The sequence below is a fragment of the Scyliorhinus torazame genome, chromosome 6 (genome assembly GCF_047496885.1).
Source record: "Scyliorhinus torazame isolate Kashiwa2021f chromosome 6, sScyTor2.1, whole genome shotgun sequence".
Taxonomy (NCBI): Eukaryota; Metazoa; Chordata; class Chondrichthyes; order Carcharhiniformes; family Scyliorhinidae; genus Scyliorhinus; species Scyliorhinus torazame.
The window spans coordinates 290,102,208-290,120,969 of NC_092712.1; the positions used below are offsets into that span (position 1 = coordinate 290,102,208).

The 18,762-nt window shown below is 53.7% G+C and overlaps 1 protein-coding gene across 1 annotated transcript in view; it reads right to left on the reverse strand.

Moving 5' to 3' along the window:
• Positions 1 to 18,762, reverse strand: part of LOC140425489 (collagen alpha-6(VI) chain-like) — a 198,060-nt gene that overhangs the window by 17,664 nt on the left and 161,634 nt on the right. The window contains exons 36-39 of the mRNA XM_072509810.1: positions 5,611 to 5,710; positions 4,758 to 5,432; positions 1,488 to 1,590; positions 1,264 to 1,382 (exon numbers count right to left, since the gene is read on the reverse strand). Of these exons, the coding sequence (XP_072365911.1) occupies positions 1,264 to 1,382; positions 1,488 to 1,590; positions 4,758 to 5,432; positions 5,611 to 5,710 (997 nt within the window). The remainder of the gene's footprint in view (positions 1 to 1,263; positions 1,383 to 1,487; positions 1,591 to 4,757; positions 5,433 to 5,610; positions 5,711 to 18,762) is intronic.

The following is an 18,762-nucleotide window of genomic DNA, read 5'->3' on the forward strand; positions in this document are numbered from 1 at the left end:
GGGGGGGGGGGGGGGGGTTGGTTGTGGCAGGGGTAAAAGGCAACTCTGTTAGGCAGGTATATGAATGCACGCCATCGGTTGCGCGTGCATTGCAGAGGTTAAGGTTAGGGCTGGATTCACTTGGGGATATGGGTGATATGGGGGAGGGGGGATATGGGGGAGGGGGTTATGGGGGATATAGGGGAGGGGAGGATATGGGGGAGGGGGGATATGGGGGAGGGGGGATATGGGGAGGCTCACCCTGCCTGCTCTGACGAGGTCGTTCACCTTCTTGTGGCACTGGGTGCCTGTCCGTGGTGTCAGGGCCGCAGCGGTGACGGCCTCTGCCACTTCCCTCCACAGACGCCGGCTGTGGCGGGGGGCAACTCTGCGGCCGTGCCTGGGATACAGGGCGTCCCTCCTCTGCTCCACTCTGTCCAGGAGCGCCTCCACATCGCGTGACTCGAACCTCGGGGCTGAGCGACGGCCAGCCATCCAGTCTGGTGTTCCGGTCGGGTGTTCCGGTCGGGTGGGGGGGAGCAGCGCGGCCTTATGAGCCGTCACGCCGTGCAGCGCGTATGACGCGGCACGGCGTGAACCACGTGCGCAAGCGCGGATCCCGTTACGTCGCTGCTAGCCCATTTCGGGCCGGAGACCTTCGACCCATTTTTCCGACGTGACGCAAGTCGGATTTGCGCCGTTTTTTGCGCCGATCGGCGGACTTTGCGCCGATAACGGAGAATTTCGCCCAGGGTGTTTGCCACCTCGAGTTAAAAGTGGGTTTTGACCTGAGTTTTGCTTTATTGGAGATAAAAATATAGCAGTTAGGAGTTAAAGTGATTAATTTTATTGTTAAGGTTCATTAAAAGTTCATTTAATCCTAATAAGTTAGTAATAACGTTTGTTTTAATATAATTGTGCATGGAATCACTCCTGGGGTGAAGTATCCTTTCTCACAGTCTTACAAATTATTTTATTTTAACTTTTTTCCAATTAAGGGGCAATTTATGTGTGGCCAATCCATCCATCCTGCACATCTTTGGGTTGTGGGGATGAGACCCATGCAGACACGGGGAGAATGTGCAAACTCCACACGGACAGTTACCCGGGGCTGGGATCAAACCTGGATCCTCGGCGCCGTGAGGCAGTAGTGCGAACCACTGCATCACCCAGCTCAGTAATACAAATTAAATAAAATATTGGAGATTTTGACTGGTATCCTAGCAAATGTTGAGGTCTGGTCCGGGATCGCAATACTCTACCGAATTGTCGCATCGGGCCTACCATGATTCATATCTGTTGTACTATCAGGGTTTGTTTCCCCTGTGACATTTTCCTCCTCCTCTTCCTCCTCCTCCTCCTCAAATTCTTCCTCCTCTTCAAATTCTTTGATTTCCGATGCTCTGTAAACAAGCACAGGTTAAAGACATCTACATGCGAATCAACAAAATATATATTGAAAACATAAATTGGGTGTGTCCAAAAAGGCATTGTCTTTGAAAACATACATTCCTTCTGGAGGTTGAGGCTCTATTTCCAGCGTAGACGGTCCGATTGCAGCTGTTCGGCATTCCCTCTGTAAAACTGGAGATGGGTACCTGTTGATTCTGACTGTAAGAAGTAAATTGTTATTAAAACACTATTTCTGCGTGCATCAGAAACAAGTCGTAATCATTTTTTTGGGCTCACTAAATCTCACACACTAATTTCTTTTTGGTTTTCTAGTGTCACCGACAGTAAAACAAAGCGACTCCATGAAGTTTTGGAAACATTCTTCCTGAGTATTTATACAAGATCTTTTAGGCACACCTGCGCATACCTCAGAATAACAGACTTTCAAAGGCACTCAAAGCAGCAGTGCAATATAATAATATAATAATAATTTTTATTAGTGTCACAAGTAGGCTTACATTAACACTGCGTTGAAGTTGCTGTGAAAATACCCTAGTCGCCACACTCCGTCGCCTGTTCGGGTACACTGAGGGAGAATTCAGAATGTCCAATTCACCTAACAAACCACAGCGCCCGGAGGAAACCCACACAGACAGAGAGAGAACGTGCAGACTCCACAGACAATGGCCCAAGCCGGGAATCGAACCCAGGTCCCTGGCACTGTGAAGCAACAGTGGTAAACACTGTGCTACTGAGCTGCCCATGTAGTAGGAGGATGCAGTAGGAGGGTGATTTATTCCACAGAATAGTGGCACAGCCAACAGGAGTGCAGTGTCATCTGCATCATCGGAAGCTTGGACTGAATGTAGTCAGTTCAGCATTGAATATTAAGGGATGATCTAATTGAGATATTTTAGGACAATTAAAGGATTCAATATTCTAGATAGCAAGAGACTATGGGTTGGATTCTCCAATCCCCAGCCATGTGTTTCTCAGCAGTATGCCATTCGCTGGCGGCGGGATTCTCTACTCCCACTGCTTGTCAATGGGATTTCCCATTGAAGCCACTTCCAGGCGGTGGTGCAGTGCCAGCAGGAACAGTGGCCAGAAAATTCCGGCCTATATCCTCTGATGGAGGAGCCCAGAACAAAGGGGTTAACCTTAAAATTACAGCTAGACTGTATAAAGATGATGTCAAGAAACACTTCTTCACAAAAAGGTTATGAAAATCTAGAATGATCCCGCAAAGGCTTGACGTCAGTCGAAACCTTCACAACTGAGATTGATTTCTGTTAGTTATTGAGCTTTTCAGAGGTAAATGGCGTTAGAAAGCAAATCACCCATGATTTAATTGAACAGGCTTGAAGGGCTAAATGATCACTTCCTGTTCTTATTCTTCAATGGCAAAGTGCCATTTGCATAAGGAGATAGTGAGGTTGTAAATACATCAATTTTTCCACGACAGATCTTGGCCAGAGGTATAGTCTGTGGACACAATTACAGTGATTCTGCACAAAGTAACCAGGGGCCTTCCTCTTCTCCTCCCCATTGGGGGTCCATGTATATCGATAACTTAATGGCATGGACATATACAGAAAATAATCAAAATGCTTAATCGAATAATAATATAGCAATAATGGCTTCGTATCTAGGCAATGAGAATACAAAAAGGTGGAAGTTCTGCTACAACTTTACAAAGCACTGGTTATACCACAGCTGGAGTAACCATAGAATTCCTACAGTTCAGAGGAAGCCATTTGGCCCGTCTTATCTGCACTGACCCTCTCAAAGAGCGCCATACCCAGGCCCACTGGCTTGTGGCTTGGTGTGTGGCTTGCAAGGGAACATGTGGTGGTGGTGTTCCCAAGTGCCTGCTGCCCTTGCCCTTCGCGGTGGTAAAGTTGCAGGTTTGGAAGGTTCAATCGAAGAAGCCTTGGCAAATTGCTGCAGTACATCTGGTAGATGGCACACACTGGAGCCATGGTGTGAAGTGGTGCCAAGAGTTGATTCTGAAGGTGGAGGATGGGCTGCCAAACAAGAGGATTGCTTTGTCCTGGACGGTGGTCAAGCTTCTTGAGTGTTTGAAGCTTTACACATCTAATTTAGGAGTAAGGCCACGGGTAAGCATTTATCTCATTGAATGAACAGGCCTGAGGGACTATGTTCCTATACTATACTTACTTGTGACAATAAGCGATTTTCATTTTCATTTCATAGAATCATAGAATTTACAGTGCAGAAGGAGGCCATTTGGCCCATCGAGTCTGCACCGGTTCTTTGAAAGAGCACCCTACCTAAGCCCACACCTCCACCCTATCCCCATAACCCAGTAACCTCACCCAACACTAAGGGCAATTTTGGCCACTAAGGGCAATTTAGCATGGCCAATCCACCTAACCTGCACATCTTTGGACTGTGGGAGGAAACTGGAGCACCCGGAGGAAACCCACGCACACAGGGGGAGAACGTGCAGACTCCACACAGACAGTTCACTGAAGACCGTAACATATAGGAGCAGAATTTGGCCATTCGGCCCATCGAGTCTGCTCCGCCTGAAGATTGCTCGAAGTCAGCACTTGACTAACTTTAATTACTCCCCATAACTCCAATATATTTGGATCCAATGGTCTTTTTAAGGATGAGCAGATTATCAAAAAATAAAATTGCCATTTCAGGAAAGTGACGATTGAACTGAGTGAGATCACATGGGCCTGTCACATAGGGCAGCACGGTAGCATAGTGGTTAGCACAGTTGCTTCACAGCTCCAGGGTCCCAGGTTCGATTCCCAGCTTGGATCACTGTCTGTGCGGAGTCTGCACGTTCTCTCCTTGCCTGCGTGGGTTTCCTCCGGGTGCTCCGGTTTCCTCCCACAGTCCAAGGATGTGCAGGTTAGGTGGATTGGCCATGATAAATTGCCCTTAGTGTCCAAAAAGCTTCAGTGGAGTTACTGGGTTACAGGGATAGGGTGGAGGTGTGGGCTTGCATAGGGTGCTCTTTCCAAGGGCCGGTGCAGACTCGATGGGCCGAATGGCCCCCTTCAGCACTGTAAATTCTATGATTCTATTCTATGACATGTGATAGGCACCTGACACCCCCCCCCCCCCCCCTTTAAAACATAACAATATTCTTCAGAAGAGAATGAAGTAATTATGTTCTAACAATGTCACTTTAAAAGAAGGTCGTAGACCCTTGTTAATCTTTTTAAAGAGCGGGAGTCGTCCTGGAAGATAAGTTTGCTCCACCCATAATTTGTTCAATGTGTAAGTGTCCGCACTTGGGCCTTTGAAATATAATGGATTTTTTTATTGCCCACAACTGCAGTAGAGAATATACATGCTGTCATATTTCTCATGTATATTTTCTTTTTAAAGCAAGCATAACTTACGTGTGAGACTTTTCAGAAAGGCTCGTGCAAACCTTTGGGCATATATCATTTCGTGCTCCAGTAGATGGCCCAAGTGAATCAAGTGTTGATCAAATGGGACACTAACAATCTCCTCCAGGTCTGTTCTGGCAGCATCCTTTCCGAGGAAGAGTGTAAAAATGGCAAAACCTTTACACTTAGCTTGTAATGATGCAGCCCTCAACATCTCCATGTCAAAGACACTCGTTTCTCCTGCAAGTATTAAAAAGATGACCTTGTGGCGTCGTGGGTTCGGAGCACTTAAGAAGACATTATTCATGGTCCATTCGATAGCGTGGCCAGCCCAAGAGGAACCTTCTAACTTATTAAACGAGTTCTCAATGTAGCTCTTCATTGTGCTTTTGCTGCCATAGTTCAAGAACCCAAACTCCAGGTTGACTGGCTTCTGGCCAGTTCTGGGTCGGTAACCTGGCGGTGAATGTTGCACCAGGGCTACCCTGGCACGATTATCAAAGGCACGTGGGCTCCTTGAAATCACAAACATGTCAAGCACTGAGCTAAGGAAGTCCTTTACTCTTTCAAAGTCCGCCATTCTCAGGTTGCGTGAGCCATCAACAGCAAAAGCAATGTCCATGCTAATTGGAATTGGAGATGGGGAGATGGTGTGTCGACACTGGACCTTTGGTTGGCACAGATCTGTGAAGGAACATTAAAGTCTAAAGTTGAAATACTGTTTAAAAAAATCCAATGCTTTAATTTCCTGTCTAATTATAATCATTTTGCTATTATTTCATTTTAACGATGCAGGATAACACTACTTCATTAATACACTTTCTGATTGACAAAGCTAGGTAAATACAATTAAAACTCATACCAAAACAGAAAGTACATAATCGGACTTTCTGTAACTGCTCCTGCGCTTCTTGCTGCCGTCTTGACAACACGACTACTTGAAACATTCTTGTATCATCAACCTTTTTCAATGGTCAAGGAAATAAAAATATATAATTTTCAGGTACAACGGTTTGTTATAGACCTTATACTGTAGTGAATATTGGTAAAGGGATTACTTCCTAACTGTTAAGCTAGCTAGGTTAGAGACTGGTGCTGATCACCCAATACATCAATGGGCCAAGAGAAGGAAGAGGAAGGCACTTGGGCCCACGTTTTCGCCACAGTGGAGTGTCTCCATCGCGGCAAAAATAGCAGAAATGCCCAAAAATCATGCATTGGAGAGCTTTTAATTCCCGATTGCATTTGCTCAAAGATTTAATTCACAGCCCCAGAAATGGTACAAAACAATTTCCAACTGTCTTCCCTAAACCCAAGAGAGTAGGAATGTGGGAGTCTTTGCTCTCGCAGAGCAATTACACTTGCTCCTACTGACTCATGCACCAAAAGTGCCAGGAAGAACTTTGTGCTGGGCAAGGGCCCATAGAATTTGTGAGAAATAACATCGAATATGGACATGACACCTTCGCACATAGAGGAAATTCTGGGCGCGGTTCTCCACTCCCACGCCGGTTGGGAGAATCGCCTGGGCCGCCAAAATTTCCGGGTACGCCGGTCCGACGCCCTCCCGCGATTCTCCCAAGCGGCGGGAACGGCCCGGTCGAGTTTCGCGGGCCGCAGGCCGGAGAATCGCCGGAGACACCGAAAATGGCGATTCTCCGGCACCCCCGCTATTCTGAGGCCCCGATGGGCTGAGCGGCCAGGCCAAAACGGTGGGTTCCCCCCGGCGCCGGCCACACCTGGTCGCTGCAGTCGTGGGCGGTGCGTGAATGCTGGGGGGGCAGCCTGCGGAGGGGCGAGGGGGGATCCTGCACCGGGCTTTACCTGAAATGTGGGGTGGCCCACAATCGGTACCCACCGATCGTCGGGCCGTCCTCGCTCAAGGAGGAACTCCTTCCTTCCGCGGCCCCGCAAGATCCGTCCCCCATCTTCTTGCGGGGCGGACTTAGAGAGGACAGCAACCACGCATGCGTGGGTTGGAGCCAGCCAACCGGCGCATGCGCGGATGACGCCCGTTATGCGGCACCGGCCGCATCATCTATGGGGCGCCGCTTTTACGCGGCCTTCAAGGCCTGGTGCGTGTAGATGACGCGGCCCCGATCCTGGCCCATTGTCAGGGCCTGAATCGGTCGGGACCGGGGCCGTTCCGCGCCGTCGTGAACCTTGATGGCGTTCACGATGACGCGACCACTTCGGCGTGAGAGTGGGGAATCGCGCCCAGAATCTCAACAGTATAGAAGGAGGCCAGTCAGCCCATCAGGTCTGCACTGACCCTTTGAAAGGCCACCCAGGGCCAATCCGCTGCCCTATCCCAGGGCGAAATTCTCCTACCCGCCCCGCCACATTTCTGCCCCGACCGGCCGGCGGGAGTCTCCGTAACACCGGCCGATCAATGGGGTTTCCCATTGTGGGGCAGCCCCACGCCGTCGGGAAACTCCCGGGCGCCGGCAAAACGGAGACTCCCGCCGGCGGAGAATGACGCCCCTGTATCCCCACCTAACCTTCGGATACTTAGGGGAAATTTTAGCATGGCTAATCCACCTAGTCTACACATCCTTAGACTGTGGGAGGAAACCGGAGCATCCGGAGGAAACCCACGCGGACACAGGGAGAAAGTGCAATCTCCACACAGACAGTCACCCAAGGCCAGAATTGAACCCAGGTTCCTGGTGTTGTGGGGCAACAATACTAACCACTGTGCCTCCATGCCGTCCATGCATAGAACACATGAGTAGCCGAAAGCCAGAGGCAGGGTCGAAGGTCAGGAAGGAGATGCTACTGCTCGCACAACAGAAAAGAGGCGAGACCGGACAACGAGGTATTACCCTATACGGTGTACAGACATAGGAGAATGAGGGAGCAGAGCTGGTACCTGTTTAAGACATCAAATTAGTTATTTAAGTATAGCCCCTCTCAAAATGAAAGCATGGTCTAATGCAAGCCAAGGCCATAAGCATGCTTGCTGCCCTTATCGAGCAACCCTCTCATGCCAACGTCCCCTTCAGCTCAGTGAAATGGCATCATGACCATGCCAAGATTATTTCAACACCGCTTTTATCAGCCGCTACCGGTGATTTGCCATCACAAACAGACAGCTGTTCAGGCACCCTGGCGATCTCATGGCATCTGTCTCTTGGGTTGGATGTGTCTCAGCCAGGCCTACCCACTCCCAGACTGAGTAATCTCCATGGCATTCATCGCCCTGTTCCACTACAATGACAAAAGGAATTTATGTTAGCCTGATATATAGTGCATTAAGACATTGAACCCCCCGCCGGGTCGGAGAATCGCCGGGGGGGGGGGGGCAGCGTGAAACCCGCCCCCGCCGGCTGCCGAATTCTCCGGTGCCGGGGGCGGGAATCGCGCTGCGCCGGTCAGCGGCCGCTAGCAGCACCCCGCCCCCCCCCCCGGCGATTCTCTGGCCCGCGATGGGCCGAGTGGCCGCCCGTTTTTTTGCCGGTCCCGCCGGCGTAAATTAGAGCAGGTACTTACCGGCGAGGCCTGGCGACGCGGGCGGCCTCTGGGGTCCTTGGGGGGGCGTGGGGGGATCTGGCCCCTGGAGGTGCCGCCAGGGTGGCCGGGCCCGCGATCGGGGCCCACCGATCCGCGGGTGGGCCTGTGCCATGGGTGCATTCTATTCCTCCGCGTCGGCTGCTGTGGTACTCCCCCATGGCCGACGCAGAGAAAATCACCCCCTGCGCATGCGCCGGGATGACGCCAGCACACGCTGGTGCTCCCGCGCATGCGGAAACTCGCGCCGGCCGGCGGAGGCCCTTCGGCGCCGGTTGGCGTGGTGCCAAGCCCTTCCCCGCCGGCCGGCACGGCGCAAAACACTCCGGCTCCGGCCTAGCCCCTGAAGGTGCGGAGGATTCCGTACCTTTGGGGCGGCTCGACTCCGGAGTGGTTCACGCCACTCCTTCCCGACGGAGTTGCCCGCCCCGCCGATTCCCGCAGAATCCCACCCATTGTTCTTCATTGCATCTGTGCATCACAATGCTCATTCACATTTGTTCTGTGTGCACCCACATGAGCAGCTTACACATAGAAGCCTCACTGTTGAAGCAGAGCTATGTGCCAGGTCCCGCTCCTTAGCTGCAGCAGGGAGATATCTTCCTTCCTTTGGAGCTCTGTGTTGATGAGCCAAACTATTCCCTTTGCTAAAATGCAGCAGGTCAGTGAACCTTTCCCTGCACTAAACTCATGAGTGCGGATAGTCTCCTGCTGCGCTCACCGCAAACACTATTGAATCCAGACCTTCTTCATTACTTTAGGGTGGGATTACAGTGGCCAGCAGGGTAGAGGACTGGTCCCTAACCTGGTTAGAAAAGTGCGGGGCATCTGGACCCACCCCTTTCTCTACCTCTCTTCTGTGTGACATTATATGGATTAAAATGTAAGGCAAAAAGGGCATGAGCAATTCAGGTGACAATGCTCTCCTTCATTTTTGAGTGCTAAAATGGGCTAACTATTTTCACCATATCATCAATGACTACTGGTAAGGTTTTCTAGAGAAACTGGCTCTGCACAAATGCTTTGTGTCACAAATGATGGAGCTCCAATATAGCATGATGTGCTCTGTGACCACTGACAACCCTATTAGTTTATTTCCTCTTTGTCACACTGTTAAACCATAACAGGGTGCAGCTGTGAGGGACCTGGTCAATGGTCAAGACTGTGGGCCCATGGGTCTCAGAAGGACAAGTGGATAGGATAATGAGCATGTTACCATTCCTCTATCCATACTGTGATTCCCATTTTTCCAACTCCAGCAGAATGACCAACAGCTAATCGGAGATAAGAACAGAGTTCCCCACACAAGAGTTTAACAGGGTTTTTAAACAACTAACCCTGCCCTCAGCTGGTGGCTTCTCTGGAGTTCTTTAAGATCTTCCTTGTCTCCCTTCAAACCCAGTTCTCAGCCTGCATTTTATTCTTACTAGGTTTCCAGGGGCGAAATTCTCCCCCAACGGCGGGATGCCCGCCGACTGGCGGCAAAGCCGGCGCCAATCAGACGGGCATCGCGCCGGCCCAAAGGTGCGGAAGTCTCCGCATATTTGGCGGCCTAGCCCCAACATTGAGGGGCTAGGCCGACGCCGGAGGGATTTCCGCCCCGCCAGCTGGCGGAAATGGCGTTTGTTGCCCCGCCAGCTGGCGCGGAAATGCGGCGCATGTGCGGGACGTCAGCGGCCGCTGTCAGTTTCCCAGCACATGCGCGGGAGCGTCAGCGGCCGCTGTCAGTTTCCCGCGCATGCACAGTGGGGAGAGTCTCTTCCGCCTCCGCCATGGTGGAGGCCGTAGCGGAGGCGGAAGGGAAAGAGTGCCCCCACGGCACAGGCCCGCCCGCGGATCGGTGGGCCCCGATCGCGGGCCAGGCCACTGTGGGGGCACCCCCCGGGGTCAGATCACCCCGCGCCCCCCCCCAGGACCCCGGAGCCCGCCCACGCCGCCTGGTCCCGCCGGTAAATACCAGGTTTGATTTACGTCGGCGGGACAGGCAATTCCTGGGCGGGACTTCGGCCCATCCGGGCCGGAGAATCCAGCGGGGGTTCCCACCAACCGGCGCGGCCGGATTCGCGCCCCCGCCCAATCTCCGGGAGCGGAGACTTCTGCGGGGGCGGGATTCACGGCGGCCAACGGCCATTCTCCGACCCGGCGGGGGGTCGGAGAATGACGCCCCAGGAGTCTCCAATCAGGTGTCTGAGAGAGATTTAACCTTTCAGGGAGAGAGAAACCCACAAGTGCCTCCTTCAGCTCAGAGTTCAAAATGAAACTAAAACTGGAAACAGTCTCACAGAGGAAGAAACATTCCAGAGAAAAACCTGACACGATCCATTGATAAGGCCTGGCAATTTGAAATAGTCTATTGGCCGACAGCCAAGTCCACCAAGATGTACCATCATTGGGCAGCACAGTGGCCAGTGGGTTAGCCCTGCTGCCTCACGGCGCCGAGATTCCAGGTTCGATCCCGGCTCTGGGTCACTGTCAGTGTGGAGTTTGCACATTCTCCCCGTGTTTGCATGGGTTTCGCCCCCACAATCCAAAGATGTGCAGGGTAGGTGGATTGGCCACGCTAAATTGCCTTTTAATTGGAAAGAAATTAATTGGGTACTCTAAAGTTTAGGAAAAAATAGATGTACCATCATTGATGTCTGACCAAACAGCACATCCAGCTGGAGGTTCCTTTTTTTTAAATTAAAGGGGAATTCCATCTTAAAGAACTAGGTCATTACTGTCCAGGTGCAGAAATTGAACTAGCAGAATAACAGAAATGAAAAGAAAACAAGGGACAGATGGGGATTAACAGGAGGATCCTTACAAAATCCCCTTTAAACCTCCTGCCTCTTACCTTAAATCTAGGTCCCCTGATTATTGGCCCTCCCCTAACAGGAAAAGTCCCTTCATATCCACCCTCTCTACATCCCTCATAATTTTATACACCTCAATGAGGTCCCCCCTCAGCCTTCTCTGCTCCAAGGAAAACAACTCCAGTCTATCCAATCTCGCTTGATAATTGAAACGCTCCAGCCCAGACAACATGCTGGTGAATCTCCTCTGCACCTTCTCTATTGGAATCATATCCTTCCTATAGTGTGGTGATCAGAACTGCATACATTATTCCCGCTGTGCCTACCCAGCGTTTTATCTAGCTCAATCATAACATCCCTGTTTCTCTATTCTATGACTCGGCTGATAAGGGCAAGTATTCCATTTGCCTTCATAACCATCTTATACACCTGTCCTGCTGTCTTCAGGAATCTATAGACATGCACACCAAGGGGTCCCTGATCCTCTGTACTTCCTAGGGTCCTACCATTCATTGTTTATTCCCTTGCCTCATAATTCCTCCCAAAATGCTTTCCCTCACACTTTTCAGGGTCAAATTCCATTTGCCACTGTTATGCACAGCTAACCAGCCCATCTATATCGTCCTGTAATCTAAGGCTTTCCTCCTCACTATTTACCACACCACCAATTTTTGTGAAATCTGCAAACTTAGTGATCATACTTCTCACATTCATGCCCAGATCATTACTGTACATTACAAACAACAAGGGACGCAGCACTGATCCCTGTGTAACACCATTGGGCACAGGTTTCCAGTCACAAAAACAACCTTCAACCATTACACTCTGCCTCCTGCGACTAGGCCAATTTTGGTTCAATTTGCAAAATTGCCCTGGATCCTATGGGCTCTTACCTTCTTGATCAGTCTCCCATGCGAGACCTTACTGAAATCCATGTAGACTACATCACCTGCACTACCCTCATCTACAGACTTAGTCACCTCCTCAAAAAGAATTTAATCAAATTTGTATTCAATAAATAAACACCTTGATCCTATTCATTCATCACCACTATATTCACTTTCCTAGATTGGCTCTTGATCCAGCATTTTCAAATCTCTTCATGGCCTTGTCTTTCTCCAACCCGACAACTCTCCAGGAATTCTCTATTCCTCCAATTCTTCAAAATCCTGCTTCACACACTAGAGGTCCTGCCTGCAGCTGTTTAGGCCCTGGCTTCTATCCCTCTCTGCTTTCCACACCTTAAAACTTACCTCTTTGACCAAGCTTTCAGTCACCTGTCCCAATGTCTCCTTTACCTGGTGCAACATTTTCTCTGAAAATGGACCCGTGAAATGTTTTGGGACATTTTATTATATTGAGATGCCAGGTACAAGCAGGTCTGTGGATTGAATAAGGTACTCGAAAAGGAAACAGTTTGATTCACATCTTCAGGATACCCCAAAGCACTTCCGAGCCAGTGAAGCCCAGTTACTATTGGCCATTCAGCAGCTAAATTGCGTACAGGGATAATTGTTGACGAGGAAACTAGAAGAAGATTTTGTTCCTCTTTGAATAGTGCCATAGGATCTTATACATCTCCTAAACAGACAGGGCCTCAGTTTAACCTCCCATGCGGAATAGGTACTTCTGACAATCCTCAGTTTTGAACTAAACTATCAACATCTGCCATCAGTCTGATGATGCTCCACAATGAGGACCTCCTGATATTCTTTCTTTAAACCAGTTTCTCGTTCACAAAATACCAGAGGGAACACAGAGTCTCAGCACTGAACTCGCTTTTTCCTCCATGTGAGTGCTTCAAGGCAGGATTCTCTCCCTTCCTGCTCTGTGTTTGTCAGCAGCATATATATGATGCAGATTTCATGGGCTTTTAACTCTGGAATCCCGACAGTGCAAAAGGAGGCCTTTGACCCATAAAGTCTGGACAGATCTGAAAGAGCACCGTATCCAGGCCCACACCCCCGTCGTATCTTCACAATCCCACCTAACCTGCACATCTTTGGACTGTGGGAGGAAACCAGGGCATCCGGAGGAAACCCACGCAGACACGGGGAGAAGGTGCAAACTCCACACAGTCACCCAAGGCTAGAATTGAACCTGGATCTCTGGCGCTGTGAGGCAGAAGTGCTGACCACTGTGCCACCATGCCACCTGTTTCCTCTGACTTATCTCATTAAATTATTAACAATGGATCTGCTCCAGAACACATTTCAGTTTGTCTCCTTCAATGACCTCACAGAATGACCCAGCAGAGTGAGAGAATGATATAAGGCAATAGACACCACTGAAATTTAAAATGTAATTTCAGACCTATGAATGTTTTTCAGTATGAAATTAGCAAGTACTATCGATGGACGGTTCTATCCCTTTGAATATACTTTTTGTATTTTAACTGTTAAAAAATATTAAAATACAATGAATTTTCAGTGGCATTACACACAGTGGGCGGGATTCTCCGAAAACTGGCGTGATGTCCGGGGCCCGGTGCCAAAAATGGCGCGGATCACTCCGACGTCAGGCTCCCCAAACAGCGCAAATTCTCCGGCCCCGAATGGGCTAGGAGCGGCGTGACGCCATTCGCGATGGCGTCACCCGACGTGGACGGTGATGTTGTGCGGCGTTATTGACGCCGCATGGCGTGACGGCTCAAAAGACGCGCCCCCCACCCCAGAAGACCCGACAAGATGGCCGCGCAGCCCCGAGGTTCCAGGACCGCGACATTGAGGCCCTCCTGGACGGAGTGGAGGAGAAGAGGGAGTCCTTGTAACCCGGACACGGCCGCAGGGTCGCCCCACGCCTCAGCCGGCGTATGTGGAGGGAGGTGGCAGAGGCCGTCAGCGCTGTGGCTCTGACACCACGGACAGGCACCCAGTGCCACAAGAAGGTGAAGGACCTCGTCAGAACAGGCAGGGTGAGTCCCCCCCCCCACCCCTCACCGCCCCCCCCCTCTCCCCCCGCCCGATGTGCGGCACACCCCCAGGTGAAACCAATCCTAACCTCTGCACTATACGCACAACGGAAGGTGTGCATTCATATACCTGTCTAACACTGTTGCCTTTTACCCCTGCCCCCCACCCGCACCCCCCCCTCCCCCCTCCCCCCACAGGAGAAGCGCGCGCACAACAATAGGGAGCATGAGAGGACTGGAGGGATCCCAGCTGATGAGAGGCCACGCACCGTACATGAAGAAAGGGCCTTGGAATTGGCTGGCGGACCTGAGGACCGGGAGGTTGCCGATGCAGAGGTCGGGGGCCCACCAGCAAGTGAGCCTCCGACAGCCCGTTCCCATATCCCCTCTCCCCCATATCCCCCCTCCCCATATCCCCCTCCCCCATATCCCCCATCCCCCCATATCCCCTCTCCCCCATATCCCCCCTCCCCCATATTCCCCCTCCCCTCTGGAGGCAATTGGTGCGACGGTGTCAGACATGGGGAGCAGTATGCGAGGCCTGGGGCTTTCCGTGCAGGCGGCGTCTGTGGCCCAGGACATGGCTGCCCTCTCACAGGAGGCCATGAGCCAGCGCCAGCGGCAGATGGCAGAGGCACTCACGCCGTGGCCCAGTCTCAGCAGGCAATGGCCCAGTCTCAGCAGGCAATGGCCCAATCCCTGCAGGCCATGGCCCAGTCTCAGCAGGCAATGGCCCAATCCCTGCAGGCCATGGCCCAGTCTCAGCAGGCCATAGCTGAGGGCATCGGCGCCATTGCCCATGTGCTAGCCGGCGTCGCACAGTCACAGACAGGAATGGCCAACTCCCTGAGCTCCTTGGCTGCAAACCTGCAGACCCTTGTCGATACCAGCACGGGCCTCCAGGACTGGCAGCGCCAGGTGTCGGGGGGGCGTCGGATGGCCAGTCCGTTCGCACCCCCGACACATGTAGAGGCCTGGGGGCCATTGGGCACCCTGAGGGAGGAGGAGTTGCTGGCGCCCGTCCCTGGTCCCCCAGTAGGTGAGGTCCAGGATCACTGCAGCACCTCGGACTCCCCCCCCTTCTGTCCCAGGTGCATCGGGTGGGCAACGGGCAGGACAGGCTGGCAGCTCGCCATCCCAGTTCCCGGGCCGCAGCTTGCCCATCTAGGCCGGGGCGCCCCAGGAAACGGCTACCAAAGGGATCCCGAGTCAGAGGGCAGGAATCGCAGGAGTCCACCTCCAGTTCTGCTGTACCGTCTGGGGGACCACCGAGGAGTAGTCAAAGGGCCCGTAAGGCCAAACAATTAGACACTGAGTAAGTTGGCACGGGTGCAGGGCACAGACGTGTTTTAGGCGCTAGGGCACATGTATGCACTGTTTGTTATTAAAATCACTTTAACACCTACAGAAGCTGCCTTTGTGCTCTGTCTGAAGCATGTGGGGTGTCATGTACATTGAGCGCCAGTGTGTGTGTGAGGGGTGGTCTTACGTTGGCCTTAGGTGAGTCTGCCCCCTTCCCCCTGGGCCGCCCTCACCATCTCCCCCGGGCAGAGGACGGGACCGTGCGCTGCAGTGTCACAGCCACATGCAGAGATGGTCCGGGTGGATGATGGGACTGTGGCCATGGGTCAGACATAGTCCAACGATGTGGAGCCAGGAGCTCATTGCAGAGCGGGTTGTCATCATCCTCCATGGCCTGCAATAGACACACTTCCACCGGCGCCCATGAGAGCCCGGCCGTCGTGCCGCAGGTGGATCGGCAATGGGGGGATGGTGTGCATGCGGGTGGGGTGGGTGTGGTTGAGGGGGGTGAGGGTGCTGAGTGGGTGGATGGGTGGGGGGGGGGGTGAGGGTGTTCGGGTGTTGCCATGGTGTGTGGTATCTGGCCAGACTCGCCGATTCCCACGCCCCTTAGTCAGTGAAGCGGACGGCTATCAGCCTGTCCCGTGCCCGCTGGGCCAGCCGGTAACGGTGGACAGCCACCCGCCTGTGTCTAGCCCGTCTGCCCTGACCATTGCCCCCATCCCCCTCATCTGGGGAGGACTGCGCCTCTTCCTGCTGCTCCTCCACTCCGCCGTCCTCTGCCTGCGGGACATCGCCCCTCTGCTGGGCTATGTTGTGCAGGATGCAGCACACCACAATGATGCGGCCGACCCTATCTGACCGATACTGGAGGGCGCCCCCAGAGAGGTCCAGGCACCTGAAACGCATTTTGAGCACGCCAAAGCACCTCTCTATCACTCCCCTTGTCGCTACATGGACATCATAGCTGTTCTCCGCGTCATTCTGTGGCCTCCATACAGGCGTCATCAGCCACGACAGCAGCGGGTAGCCCCTGTCGCCCAGCAACCAGCCCCTCAGCCAGGGGTGGCACCCTCGTACATGCCGGGGATGTAAGACCGTGACAACACGTATGAGTCATGTACACTTCCCGGGTACCGGGCGCAGACGTGCAGGATAATCATGCGGTGATCGCAGACCACCTGGATGTTCATGGAATAGCTCCCCTTCCTATTGGTGAACACGGCCCGGTTATCTGCAGCTGGCTGCACGGCGACGTGCATCATATCGATCGCGCCCTGAACCATGGGAAACCCGGCCATGGCAGAGAAGACCACGGCCCGGGCATCCTGGCTGGCCTGGTCCACAGGGAAGCGGATGTAGCCGTCCACAATGGCTTATAGGGCGTCTGTCACTGCCCGGATGCACCGGTGCACCGATGTCTGCGAGATGCCGGACAAGTCCCCACCTGGCGTCTGGAATGACCCCGTGGCATAAAAGTTCCGGGTCACCGTAACCTTGACGGACACGGGGAGAGGGTGTCCCCCGCCAGTGCCACGCGGTGACAGGTGTGCCAGCAGGTGGCAGATGTGTGCCACGGTTGCCCGGCTCATCCGGAGCCTCCTCCTGCATTCCCGGTCCATGAGGTCCTGGTACGACAGCTGGGGCCGGTACACACGGGGCCTCCTCGGGTGCCTCCATTGCCGTGGCGCCGCGACATCCTCCTCCCCCTCCTCGTGCTCCTCCTCCACTACGTGCTCCCCCTGCTCCTGCTCCTGCTCCTCCTCATCCTGTCGGGCGGGTGTCCCTCCAGCCTGGGTGGCTGCCGCCTGCCCCTCTGCGGCAGCCTGCGCCACCTCTCTGGCACGCTCCTCCTCCTCATCCAGGGCAACATGGACATTAGCGGCTGCCGCCACGGCGGCCAACATCACTGGCTGATCAGAAAACATGACGTCCTACGGGGGAGGGGAAACGAAGGCATGTCATCATTGCCCGTACCCACCCTCCCCCCAGCCAAGTGGCATGGGCTGCATGGGCGCGACTGTTGGAGGGTGGCACCTGGCCAGGCGGACAAACTCCCTTGCCCTCGCACCCCCCGTCCCCGGCACTCATCCCCCCCGTACCCGGCCCTCCCCCCCCCCCCCCCCCCCGTACCCGGCACTCATCCCCCGGTCCCCGGCACTCACCCCCCCTACCCGGCACTCATCCCCCCCTTCACCCGGCACTCATCCCTCCCTCCTCGGCATTCATCCATTCATCCCCCCGTACCCGGCACTCATCCCCCCGTACCCGGCACTCATCCCCCCGTCCCCAGCACTCATCCCCCGTACCCGACACTCACCCCCACCCCCCCCCCCCCCGGCACTCAGCCCCCCGTACCCGGCACTCATCCCCCCGCACCGGGCACTCATCCCCCCCGTCCGCGGCACTCACCCCCCCTCCTCGGCACTCACCCCCCCCCCCCCGTCCCCGGCACTCATCCCCCCCTCCTCGGCATTCATCCCCCCGTACCCAGCACTCATCCCCCCCCGTACCTGGCACACACACCCCCCCTCCCCGGCACTCATCCCCCCCCCGTCCCCCTCGCCAGCACTCACCCGCCCTTCCCCGGCACTCCCCCGAAGCCCACCCCACCCCACCTCCCCCGCCGCACACACCCATACACACCTCTCCCTCACACACACAGACTGCGGCCACGCCATCACCTCTCCTGCGGCCACCCCCCAGGCCGTGACCTACCTCCACGTTGGACGGCGTCAACCATCAGCACTGGTTGATGCCATTAAAAAGGTGTTTTGATTTATGCCGACGTGACCCGCGGTCACGTCGGCGAGACTTCAGCCCATCCGGCCGAGAGAATATGGGCAGTCCCGGAGTCCATTGTCTCGTGCCCGCCCCTGCCATTCTCCGTGGCGGGCGGCTCGATTGACGCCCCGCCGACTTTTCACCCTTCGGAGAATTCGGCGGGCGGCGGGGGCGGGATTTAAGCCGCCCCCCCCAGCGATTCTCCGACCCGGCGGGGGGTCGGAGAATCCCGCCCAGTGAGTTGAACAAGTGTGGCAGGGAATAGCTAAAAATTGAATTATGATGTAATTTAGTCCCTATTTTGAATCTGTCATTAGTTTTGTGTCATTATAAATTGTTATATCCTAAGGGGCGGCATGGTGACGCAGTGGTTAGCACTGCTGCCTCATGGCATCGAGGACCTGGGTTCAATCCTGGCCCCGGGTCACTGTCCGTGTGGAGTTTGCACATTCAAAGAACAAACAAAGAACAAAGAAATGTACAGCACAGGAACAGGCCCTTCGGCCCTCCAAGCCCGTGCCGACCATGCTGCCCGACTAAACTACAATCTTCTACACTTCCTGGGTCCGTATCCCTCTATTCCCATCCTATTTATGTATTTGTCAAGATGCCCCTTAAATGTCACTATCGTCCCTACTTCCACCACCTCCTCCGGTAGCGAGTTCCAGGCACCCACTACCCTCTGCGTAAAACAATTGCCTCGTACATCTAC